Genomic DNA, 13,214 nt, shown 5'->3' with positions numbered 1-13,214 from the left:
GGGTTCGTCGGGGAAAAAATGAGTCAATTAAAAAACATTCTGTGCACTAAAAGTTATTAGCCAAAACCATGTTTTGGAATATGCTTGGCAACAAAACAATGTGTTTTCTGTGGCTGCATATTTTGTTCCAGACTTTCCTAAGTTTACCCACCTTATCCCACAAGTTATTTGAAGTAACCAAAAATTCGCTTGCGCATAGCTATAGCTAGCCCACACTTAATTTAAAATGCATATATTCTTGAAAATAATATTGGTAAAGTGCTTGTCGCCAGCCTCCCCCCTAGTTAGCTTAGCCAGCTCTTTAGATAGATAGATAGATAGATAGATGTGCATATTTTACATGGCTAGCCTCACAAATATCGAAGGATATACCCTGTCTATTATTTCCAGGAGGGGCCATGGCTTAGATGGAGAGTCCTAGAGTATTTAATGCTCATTTTGAGCGACGCAGACCCAATTAGGGCCCGCGCTCTACTAGACAACTCCCGGCAACATCCAACGGCCCACACAGTGTGCCATCTTCCCAATTTCCCTCACATGGCTTGGGTTAACCTGGGGCTATGGTAACATTCACTCGCCCATGTTGAATCGCCGTCAAGAGGAATCGAACCCCGGTCTCCCGCACAGAGTACGAGAGCTATAACCACCTTAGACTGTCTTTTTCTTAAACTTTTATGCCCATTATATGGGATTTACTTATAGCTAACAGCTGTACAGTCGGAAAACTGCTATCTAAATTGCTGATACTGTTGAATTTACCAAGTCAGTTTTTTGGCACAGTAAAAATCATAGCTAGCTAGTAGCTAGCAGGTGTTATATATTTAGCATTTATATAGCTGCAGTTTGTAGTAGCGAAATTTTAAAAATAAGATTTTTATATATAGCTAAAGAATCAGATCAATGGTATTCTACCATATTATTAGGGGTCGACGACAAGCAGTTTTCGTCTCCGTTAACGGAAAATTGGCCGTTAAATAGGATTTTTCCCCTTCCTCCGCGCTTTACGGAACAATCTTTGTGGAGACTTATAGAAAACGAGATACATTTTTTTAACATCCAATTCTAGATTTGTGCGGATTTTTACTGCAGAAACATTTTCTAATGTGTTGAATTTTTTTGATTTACCCTAAAAGAAATAAAAAAGGTGAGAAAATGAAATTCGTCTCCATTTTTATATTTTTAACAGACTATGCATTAACTCTCCCCCCCCCCCCCCCCCCAACTGCCAATTTGCTGTTAACAGAGACGAAAACTGTTTGTCGACGGCCCCTTAGTTATTTAGAGCTGGTAACTTCATTGGATAAGAAGTTTAGCTAGCTTGCTAGATAGCTATTAGCCAGCTAATATGGTTAAATAGTTTACATGGTATAATTTTTTGGCTTTTTAATTTGCCAGGAAAAGTTTCAATTTAAAATTCCTTTTTAAGAGGTATACCGTGTATAATCCGCCAACTCCGTGAAAAAAAACACTTAATATCCTTATATCCATATCGTCAATATATCGGTTATTTCAAACTTTTATTATCAGAGCGCTGTCTGTGATGAACCATTTGGGGGTATGACAAGAAGAAAAAACCCATTTATTAGTGGACCATGATGTACTATCATCCGATAAAGCCGTGATGGATCCTTCAACTCTGTGAAATTTAAAAAGCGCGTTTTCTTGCTTTCTGATGACTAACAAAAATAATTTAAAAATTAAAATATATTCATTAGAAAACATTTTCGACTCATTGGGCCCTGACAAAAGGTATAACATGACCTTAATTATAATCAATTAACTGATTAACAATATATATATCAAAAATGACCACCGTCGCACTTGACTTAAAAATCACAAAAAGGTATAGCTGGCTGAACTTACCGTTAAATTTTCGTCATGCGCAAGTTCAGACACCCCTAAAATGATTAAATTGTAGTATCAAACCCCGAATTGAATTCATTCATTAAAAATTGTAGACAGAGCTGTGGTAAGTTGTAGGCTTTGAAAGCAGTTTCATGGAGTTATCGGATTCACGGAGTTGGCGGATAATACGCTATACAGTTTAAAATTTTCTATGTCTTCCACAATTGTTCTAACATTGGTTATGTATGGTCATAGATTGGGCAATCGACTCTTCAGACTAACCACCCATATGTCACTGTCAAAAGATTGGACGCGTTCCAAGATTGGACAGAACACTGCCATTGATACGATTCTCTCACTCTGCTATGGTTCACTTCTCTTTGAAAAACGACATCTTTTCTCTATCAAAATATCCCCTTTGTTCCTGCAAGATCTTCTCTTTCATTTGAAACATTTCTCTTCCAAAGTGTGAAACACTTCTTTTCCATGAACTCAAAAAATTCCCAGATCCAATTTTGGTCTGAGATATTGATTGAGCTGGATTTTGATAGCTTCTGTTTTTGAATCAAAGACCATACCAGGTCATGACAAAGATTAAGTGTATTTCATGCCAGCAATTTATAATTTGTTTTACATGAACAACAGTTAAGAGAGAAAACGAGAGCAAAATTTTTGTAAATTTAACTTATAGAAAACTTAAAAATTGCAAAAAAAACTCCATTTGAAAATTTTTGCTATTGTGGCTGAAGAGTTTTTTCAATGTGAATCAAAAAGGTTGCAAAAGGTATTGTGTTTGATTGTTATCACCTTCTTTCTTCTCTTTTTAGTAGGAAAAGGTTTTGTCAATTTCAGACCAAGCTTCCTTGTGCAATTAAATATCTCCAATCGCTATGGTCCATTGTTTTTATTTTCTGTCCCTGTGTTTGCATGTACATATCTATCTCAATGAAAAATGTTTACATCTCACAGAAATGTGATGTATAAAAGATGTTTGTTCTGTATATTTTCAGAATTATCAACAACTTACCATGCTGATCTATGTTGAGAGTAAAGTGTTTCCCGTAAGTATATAAAGTCTAGTGTGAAGCCACTTCCATCTTCCCTATTTTTCTCATTCTCTTAAGTTTGGGTATCCCAATATGATGATATTTTATATTTTCTGTGCCTAGGCAAATTTTTTGTAGTGATAAAAAGATATATTACATTACATGGTGAAATGATAAACGTACACATGTTAATTTAAACACAAATTTTCTATTAAAATGTAACTGGTAAATTTTGTTAGTAAATTATCAACATTTAGTGAGAAATATGTGTTGTTGTCTTTGATATCATTGTAAGAATTAGCCATGAACATATATATGCATCAAAATGTACCAAGTGCAGGTAAAATATATAATTTTAAAGTACTTTCACTAGAATATCATGGATTGTGAAAATATACTATACTGATTTACTATACAGTTATTTACTCTAATATCGTGTATTATACATGTAGAAAACAATGCAATTATACTGAATATATCACATCCAAACAAAAAATTTAAAAAATATATGATTTTACCCGTTTTTCACAATGTATATCTTTGTAGAACAAAACATTTGTTTTGTTGGTCAACCAATTGGACACCATTGCGCGGGCTCGTGCTCAGATGTTGCATACACTGTATGAACTTGGAAAATCAGATCATCAATTCAGATTCAGATTTAAAGGAATTTACTTAAGAGATGCATACACGTTCGAGGTTAGTAATGAATGGTACAATTCATATAATGGCACCTATAGGGTTGTTGTAAGAGAAACTCAAATCATATTTGTGAATACTTGCACCAATTTAAATCATGATGCTGTGTATTTTTTAAATATATAGTTGTGGAATGAAATTTTGTAAAGATTTTGTGGTGGCATACTGGTTTTATTTTGACTCTGATGTCTAAATTTTTATTGTATTCTGCCAATTGTTTTAATTAATTTGTTAACATTTTAGTTGTCGTGCAGAAATGTATAAAATATCTTTAACCATAGGATTACAAAATTCTGGACAGCTCAGTTATTAAAATGGTACCAATGGCTAAATCGAGGCGAGAGGTAAATTGTGTTCAGGTTTATTTTTGTTTATGTAAAAGATGTTTAAGGCTACCGTTTATGGATTTCAGCCCAAGCTAATTTGTTTTTGGTAGAACTATATATGTTAAGATTTTTATAAAAATCAAAACATTAAAAACTTTTCGCAAAATATAGGACTTCAACATGTATATACATACTCCAATAACAATGAGATCATCGTGTCTGCAGACACTTATGAAACTTAAGATTTAATTCACCAAAGAAATCAACGATCCAAATAAGAGTTTGTAATGCGAATCAAAATTACAATATATTCTCAAAAGAATAAAAACAACAACAACAGCGAGCAGTCAAAACATTGTGTGCATGCCACAACTTTAATGCACCTTGTTTCTTTTTGCTTATTATTCGGACGGCCCATTTTTTTCTTTTGAGAGATAAAGCAGCATTGACACGGTCCTAAAATAATTTTCACTCCTTTTCTTTTAACTTAAGGGTGAAATGTGGAAAAGCATTGGAAACAAAGTTTACTCTTTTCTGCAACGTTAATTCAAGCAAATAAGTAAAAGCAAATTTTGTTCAGCTGTTCTGCAAAGTATTCAGCACATAAAAATTTTGCTTTCAAATATGGTAGATTGAAGTCATAATCACATGAGAGTTCTTTCAAATAAAGGATATTTTGATTCACTGTTTTGATTTGCTGAAAGAAAAAGATGCGAACCATTTATTTTACTTTAATTCAATCTCTCTTCCGATAACTTGAAACTTCCAGGGTTCTAGAAAAAAGTTTAGAAAATAGTTATTGCACCATTCAATAACTCAAACTTTTGCAGATAAGTTAAAATAGTTTCAGTTTAAAATTTTTATTTCCTATTCCATCTGAAAGATATACTTCAGAAAGAAGATTATATCAGTTTTAATAGAAAACAAGATGCAGGCGCTGCATAAACTATCTCGCTATTAAAAATGAAACATCGAAAATGCGACCATAAAAAGTCCATCATTCATGGTTGAAAGTCGCGTTGTTAAAACGTTTATGGTCTTCAACGACATTTAGTTGACAAAATATCAAAATTTATTTGTTACCTGTGCCAAATTTGGCCGAAAATGAAGAGGTTTCAATTTTTAGACCAATTTTGGGCTAAAATGTATTAAGGTGACGAAAAATTAAAATTTTGATGTCACAATCATGTTCAGCATACTTTTTTTGTTAACTGTGCCTGTTTTTGTCGAAAACAAATACCAATTTTCGCCTCAAACATCATTCCAAGTGCTTCGAGAGTTTGGATACGAAGTTTAAATTTGTGACGTTGCAATTGACCATTTGCGACATGGTCAATTGCAGTCAACCAGCCAGCCAGCTAGCCAGTTTATTAAAAAAATTAACCTTCACTTAGATTTTATTTTTATTTTTACCCCCAAGTTTGAGTTATTGAGGGAATCTTGATCCAGGGGACCTATAGGAAGGTTTGACAGGGTGAATGCTTTATTTTGGGAGTATTAAATTATCGAGTGATTTTTATTGATAAGTATTAGTAAAGGTTTAATGGGAATACAAAAACGTGTTAGAGTTAAAGTCATTGAGGTATAAATTATTGGGAGTGTGCTGTAATAAAACAATTATATTGTATATTTTACATTGTCTGTTTGCCTTCTGTTTTCCTCAATAAACAAAGTTCTGTATAAATAAACAAATGCACCATTATTTGCGTAGTTTAGAATTCCATTTAGAGGCAAATGCAACATTATTAATAATAAAATCATAAAAACAAGACCTGTTGTTCAAAAAAATGTTGAAAAAGTAGTTTGTCTGAATGATGTCACTTTGTGTTAATGAATTTAGATTTTACTTGATTCTAACGATTCACAACTGCATACACTGGATGAGCTTGACAAGATAGCAAAAAAGAAAAAACAAAAGCAGAAAGAAAATCTAATTGATGAAGTTCAACTTGCATTGTTAAAAGAAGTCACTATTTTTAACAGAAGAGAAAAGCTGATTGCAATTTTTAGGGTTTGTTCTTATTTTTTAGTATGCTTTTGCAAAAGAAATAATTAATTTCAATAATGTAGTGTTACATTCTCATAAGTTTGCCTGCGTTTTTATGTTAATTGTTGTTAGGTTAAAAATGTGAAAAAACCTGTCTCAATTTAGGTAATAAATCGCTCTAAAGAACTTCTCCCCTTTTCTAGTACTTTCATTTGCCTCACAACTTAAAGTAAAGGTTACAAAATTAAACTTGCTTCACTACACAAAATGTTAAAGGTTGTATCCCAATTCCGAAATCGAATATGCAGCATCATGTATATAACTATATAATATGGGAATACTATTTATTTAAGGTGTTGCTGTGGATTCATTTTCTTGGTATGCTTTTGTCATTACTTACAGTGTATCCATATGCTGCACTATGGACAGGTATGTATATCCCTACTTATACTTATACATGCAAAAATGCTTGACAATTTTAGTTTTTGCTGCATGGAAACAAGCATCCACGAAATATATGAAGACAAGACCACATTTCAATGTTCGTCCCACAAATAGTTATGTTGACCATTTCTGTTGTAGGTACATGTAATTTGAACTTGTCAAAGTTTACTTAAGATGTATAAAGGGGTTGTTTATATCGGTATAAATTTATCTCGCCTACCAAGAAAACTGATGTTTGTCTGGGAATAAATTACCTGCTTACTAAGATCTTGGTTGTTTGAGCCTTAGAGTTGGTCGGCACGTAAAATATTTCTCATATGAATGCAATTTAAATAGTTGTCAACTCGAGATACTGCTTAAACATTTCTTGAATTGATTGATTAGTAGATTAATTGCATTTCTCAAATAGATGCTTTATATAACCTCTATACACCAAATGTAATCATGAATAGTTTAAAAATAAACAGTGATATAAGTAAAAATGAATCAAAATAACTCTAAAATACAGCAGTGATTGAAAATCATTTAAAGAAAAATGTTAGTTTTTACGGGTTACATTAAAAAAGATCTATCCTTTTTATTATTATGAACTATTTTATTTTATCAGGTATCATTGTGATTTATGGATTTTCGTATTGTCCGAACTACACTCGAATTGGAGGCTACGTTGGAGTAACAAACATTAGGTGTGTTCTGATTTGCTTTTATCTTACATTTTAGCGTTGAATCATATGACAAATATATATATATATATATATATATATATATATATATATATATATATATATATATATATATATATATATATATATATATATATATATATATATATATATATATATATATATATATATATATATATATATATATATATATATATATATATATATATATATATATATATATATATATATATATATATATATATATATATCATTTAGTTTATAGTGTCTTAAGAGGATTATGTTCGTAAATGTAGCCCTGTATGAAAATAATTCATTAAATGGGAGTAGAAGGTTAGTGGGTATAAATTTACTCACTGTGATTTCAACTTCTTATAGTAAAGAATATTTTCTCATCACCTTCTGTGTTGGTATGTTGCTTAACCTTGCTGCGTCTATTGTGATGGGTGTCTTCTTGCTACAAGATGCTATTGTGAGTATGTATAATGTAGATGTGACATCACTTAGTCATTTTAGAAGCGAAAATTTTGGAATTTCTGAACATATACTTTGTTACAAACAACAAAATGTTGTTTTTGCTACATTTTTTTATTTGCTTTGAAATTGTTTAATCCTTATTCGTGTAATTATGATTAACCAACTCTTTGAATCACAACCATGTGGGTTTATTTTGGTGGTGGACTTTTATAGTAAAAAAATTGTGCCTATCATAAAATAAATTTTTGGAGAGAATATTAAAAAGAGCCATTTTCTCAAATTTCCAAAGAAAATAACTGTGTTTTGTTTCACCAAGAAGTAGTATTAACTTTGTTTTTTCTTTGTGTTGAGGTGGGTGTGTTTATTCAATATGCAAATAAGTCTGAAAAGGCAGGAACTACATATGTGAACTTTAAAAAAATTCGTTTTTCTGTTGATGTACAATTAGTGTTTTGTTTTAGAATCATGGCTGTGCTGAATTCAAAGGAGACTGTTCTCATATGAATGTGTGGTCAGGTAAAACAGTTGTCATGAAACACCAGATTTGTAGCCAAACGAGAATTTTCCACAATTTTTTTAAAGATTATATCCACCTTGTTTTTAGTTATTCTGTATTTTGGCCATTCTGTGTTTTTACTTGCGACAATGGTGTTAATAGGATTTATGTACTGGAACTTTAAAGTTGAGGTAGGATGGTAATTCTTGTTTATTTTCACTTTGAATTCTATACATCATTGCGAAAATGAATAAACTGTATTATGGATACATCATTGTGACAGTACTGTGTTATTGTGATAAAACTAGCATCCAGTAAATTGTTTCTCTTTCCAAAAGGTTGGAGACATTATTGAATTCTTTCTGGTGCAAAACAAAGATGTAACTAAAGTACTTCGTCTTGCAAAAGTTGGAAGGTTTGTCATGTTGACTGTCATTTTGTTTTATTCCAAATACTTACATATGACATCAAAAATAGTTCTTATTGCTGCTATGTTAAATATGATAGTCAACTTGTAGAACTAACATTTTTGGAGAATTTGTGTTTATATATATTTACTGGATGATGTGTTGTAACAAATGTGAACTGTATTGTGTACTAATTTCAGGTTGAAAGAACGCAGAAATGCAGCTTTTGAACTGGCCAGTCTTGCTGCTACTGGCTACGACGCAAAAAATAAGATTGTGGAGAATGAGGGGTGAGATCATAATATTTGTCTAAACACAACAGAATTAAATTTTCAACAACTATTTTCATTTTCGCTAATCTTTGTCCTTGTGCATCTAATGCATGATGTTAATGAGTTAAAAAGTCTTAACCATGCCTTGTTCTGTTTTGAATTGCATGGAAAGCATTTTACAGCATTGTTATTAAAGTCCTGAATTATTGCACGTAAAAGTGATCTCCCTTACATGCGGTGGACAAGTTCCATTTCCTTACACTTTGTTTTACATCAACTTTGTATTATTTTGATGTTTTAGATTGCAAGTGCTGATGAATTTGGCTCTTTGTCCAGATGAAGTGAGTATCAAGCACGATTGACAATTTTAAGTCGTTGTAGCTGCGCGTTTGTATCGAGAAGAACACATTTTTATGACGGTCGAAATACTATTTTAATATAAATTTCGTACAGTTTTCAACGTTATAAACTGCTCTCTACAAAGACTGGCACAGTACAGAATGCCCATTAAATTGAGGTCAGCCAATATATATACATACATGGTTACGTACGATTAACAGAGAGACGATACGATACGACAAGGGCATGAACAACACGCACAACGAGAACAGTTTCCCTAATATATAATGATTTACAACAACAAGTCACAAGAAAATTAGGGCTGTCTCACTTAACAAAAACTGGATTGTCTTTCTTACTTAGGCAGGGTGCTGGTACTTTGTTCTGTCTGATAATGAAAAATCAATGAAATATCGCAAATATTATGGTGGATAACCTTGAAAACTTTAAATTGCTTAGAAAAATTTAGCAGACACCCAGTTTTATTGCACATAATCCCGTTAATGTCCATAGCCTGTAGTCATGCTTTTAATTTTTTTCCACTTTTTAGACAACGCAGGAATATGCAACAGAAGCGCTTGCTGAACTACTTACAGTATCAAATATACAAGTATGTCATGAGAAATTCATCTCATCAGTAAACCAGAAGAAAAAGATTTATCTATTTTTACATTTTAAAATAACATACGAAACAATGTTTTTGTTACAAAATACAGTACAGTACACATCCAATGATTCGAACACATAAGGGATTGACAAATAAGGGTTTGAATAAACTTTATCAACCAGAAGTGAACAGAAGATTTTTAAAAAACAATGGAATTAACGGATATTGACTGTATAAGTTTTGCGCATACATTTTAGAAGCATGTGGAACATACGTAAGTTTTAAGCAGTTTCTCGTTTGTGAATTATTATCTCCTGCTTTTTAACGCTTATAGGACCAGTTCATTGAACTCGGAGGTGCAAGAACATTGTGTGCTTTGTTGCATAGCAACAGTGAACGTTTAATGAATGAAGCTGTCATGGCTATTTCGTATATTGTGGCGGATAGTGAGAGCAACAAACATGCAATCGTTGCTGAAGATGGGTAGGAGTTGGTGTTGTCGTTGTCGTTGTTGTGATTGTCGTCGTTGCTGTTTTTTGTTTTTGTTGTTGTTGTTGTTTGTTTTTGTTGTTGTTGTTGTTGTTGTTTGTTAGTTTATTTCACTCTTCTTTCTTTTTTTTAGTCTGTACGATCTATCATCTGCTGCTAAAAAAGGTAAGAATGTGATATTCTTATTCATTCTTGTTGCGAAATATTTTCCATACTTTCAAGAAAAAATGATTTTCTTCTTTTTCTAGCTTCTACACAATCGGGTCAAATCATTGCTGGCATATATCTGGAACTGTCATTTAGTCCAGAAATCAGACCAACACTAGCCTCGGATTCTCATTCAGGTGGGTGATGGTAATCATTTGTAAACAAACAATTGTGTCGATACCACTGATACCAAAACATACCAAAGGAGTTAATTTTCTTTCAGCTTCAGCACTTGTTCATCTTTGCAAGTCACGTGATGACGAAACGAAAAGACTTTCCCTACAAACGTTGGAATTGCTTGCCATTGAAAATCCTGATTTTGTTATTAAAAGAGTAAGCTTTTCTTTGCGTAAACAAAGTGGGTTTTAAACTTAGAAATTATTTGCGCATGAGAATGAGGCTGGGAGTTTTGTGAGCTGTACTTACTGAATTAACTGAATTGATTTCTCTAAGAATAAAATTCGAATCTGAAAAGGAAGAAATTGACAATTTTAATCATTTTTAACATTTTGTTGTTGCAGGAAGATTTGCAAGACTATTTGATTCATGTTCCGATATCAACACCAGATGATCAGTTATGTTTGCTGGCTGGGAAAATTTTGTTATATTATGCCGAAACTGAAGCAGTATGTTTAATTCCCTTCTTCTGCATGATTGTTTATTATCAATTTGTATTTCAAACAGTGCTTGCTTTGATAAAAAAATGTATGAATTATTCCCAAAACATTTGGTCAAAAGCGACTGAAATTTATGTAAATGACTTTTTATTTTGCTGACCCAAATTTTTTACCGATCTTTTTTACTAATAAAGTATACAAGACAAATTCTATTGATTTAGACTTGCAAGAAGCTGATTTCCTCTCCAGATCTTAAAGAATCGTTACTTCAGTTTTCTTACAGTCCGGATCCCGTACTGCAAAGTGTAGTGGCAAAGATAATACTGGCCATATTGGATAACACAGAAAACAGGTGCGCCGTAGAGCTTTTTTCAAGGCTTTGTGTGACCACGATGCGTTATACACTGCCAGCATTTTTAATTTTCTTATTCAACATTTTATACCTTTAGACAAGAAGTACTTTCTATTGGTATTATTGAGGTGCTCGCTTATCTCCATGACAACTGCCTTGATCGCGAGACTTGGGAAATGGCGGAGAAAGCTATTGATACTCTGCACGGTATAACAATGACGTTGAAGAAAAGCCGATCGAGCGTTTCGAGTAAAACCAACAGCTCATCTGAGGCTAGCACGTCAAGAGCTTCGAGATCTTCCACCATGAAGAAACCTTTAATTAGTTGAATACATCCTCTCAACCAATCAAACTAACCATCGTTGATCCTCTCAGCCAATTAAATCAAACATGACTGATCTCGGCCAATCAAATTAAGCATTATTAATGACTGTTTTGAAAGAATGTTCAGTTCATTCACTTTTTCATTTTTATAATTTCTACACACTCATTACCTTGAATTGATTAATTTTTTGCAAACATAAATTTTCGCGAATTTGGCGAATTTTATTTATATTTGCGAAAATATAACTGCGTGAAAATTCTCCAAAATTCGTTAAAATTGACTTTGGGAAGCTTTTTGAAAAACAGAAAAAATATTTTTTCGTCAATTTTCTTTTTTGTCAATTTTCTTTTTCGTCAATTTTCTTTTTCGTCAATTTTCTTTTTTGTTAATTTTCTTTTTCGTCAATTTTCTTTTTCGTTAATTTTCTTTTTCGTAGTTCAAATTGCGAGAAAGTAATACATTAATGAAAATTCTTTTAAAAAAACCTGAAATGGTTCATTCGCGAAATGCATTTTTAGCGAAAACAAGACTTCGCGAAAGTTAATCAATTGAAAATATTCTTTCCAGCGTGTGTCAACATTCTGTAGAACGCGATGACAGTGGTTATATTTCTCATTAGCAGATCACGGAGGTGGTATAGACGAGCAAGGATTGTTTTTCTTAAAGTGTTGTGGTACAAAATTTTCTAATATTTCAGAGTTTGGTTTAAAGATTGTTTATTTATCTTTTTCGTTTCAATCACGTGATATTTACCTTAAGGCCTTTTAATCACAATAATAAGTTCCGCAAAAATTTCTTCTCACAAAAATCTCTATCCTAAAGTTACCACGAAATATGCAAACAAAAACTTCTTTAAACTTTATTTTTCTATATCTACACGAATTTTTTTTTACTCTCTGCCTGATGGCTACCTTAATGGATAAAATTTCTCTCGGATTTAATTTCGCGGTTAAGCCCTTCCTGGGAAAATTCACGTGGATTTAATTTCGCGTTTTTCGCAAAAACTTAATCCACGCGAAATTTTAACCACTAAAGGTACTCCATCTTTGAATGTCCTATTTACTAACGATTCTCATTCACATTTTTTTCGAAAGTATGGATTTGTTTTATTTGATACTCAACTAAGGAATTGTGAGAATGTAAACGCGAGATTTTTATTTTTAATTTCTCTTCTTTTCATATTGTAAATATAATGTGATTTTTACAGCTGTTTATTTTTGAAACGTTTATCCGTTTGTGTACATATTGTATGAACTGTTTGAGATGTCTAATATATTCTTATAATTAAATGAAAGCAGATATTTACCGTTTTGTCACTTATTTACTCTTGCAGCGTGGCCACATTCCTGAAATCTCCTAAATAGCGTAAAATTTGGATTCACTTCACAATATCAATTCCTCCTATAATCAAATGCTACAAAAAATTAAGCAGATACATTTATCTTGCAATGCGACTGTTGAATTTTGCTAACATAATCACCACAATTCGATATAACAGCATCTCTGATGGAAACAAAGAAAGGCTTGGTTACTAGTAACTCCATTTTCCTAAATTTTCTAAAATATAAAATGGTTTTTATAGGTTTTTTAGTGTTT

General features: G+C 32.1%; 1 protein-coding gene across 1 annotated transcript; it reads left to right on the top strand.

Moving 5' to 3' along the window:
- Positions 1–1,378: 1,378 nt before the first annotated feature.
- On the top strand, positions 1,379–12,923 carry LOC130642074 (uncharacterized). The gene is made up of 21 exons (XM_057449145.1): positions 1,379–2,629; positions 2,856–2,906; positions 3,438–3,590; positions 3,872–3,934; positions 5,757–5,927; positions 6,257–6,332; positions 6,955–7,033; positions 7,409–7,502; positions 7,969–8,023; positions 8,112–8,194; positions 8,342–8,418; positions 8,611–8,700; positions 8,984–9,023; positions 9,572–9,631; positions 9,963–10,111; positions 10,251–10,282; positions 10,366–10,461; positions 10,548–10,657; positions 10,846–10,950; positions 11,163–11,293; positions 11,391–12,923. Exons 2-21 carry the CDS (start codon positions 2,874–2,876, stop codon positions 11,620–11,622), a joined length of 1,929 nt encoding a protein of 642 aa, XP_057305128.1. The 5' UTR covers positions 1,379–2,629; positions 2,856–2,873; the 3' UTR covers positions 11,623–12,923.
- Positions 12,924–13,214: the final 291 nt, after the last annotated feature.

This window comes from Hydractinia symbiolongicarpus, chromosome 4 (assembly GCF_029227915.1).
Source record: "Hydractinia symbiolongicarpus strain clone_291-10 chromosome 4, HSymV2.1, whole genome shotgun sequence".
Classification (NCBI taxonomy): domain Eukaryota; kingdom Metazoa; phylum Cnidaria; class Hydrozoa; order Anthoathecata; family Hydractiniidae; genus Hydractinia; species Hydractinia symbiolongicarpus.
Note: the sequence above shows the minus strand (reverse complement) of the source record. Positions and strands in the feature narration are given on the sequence as shown.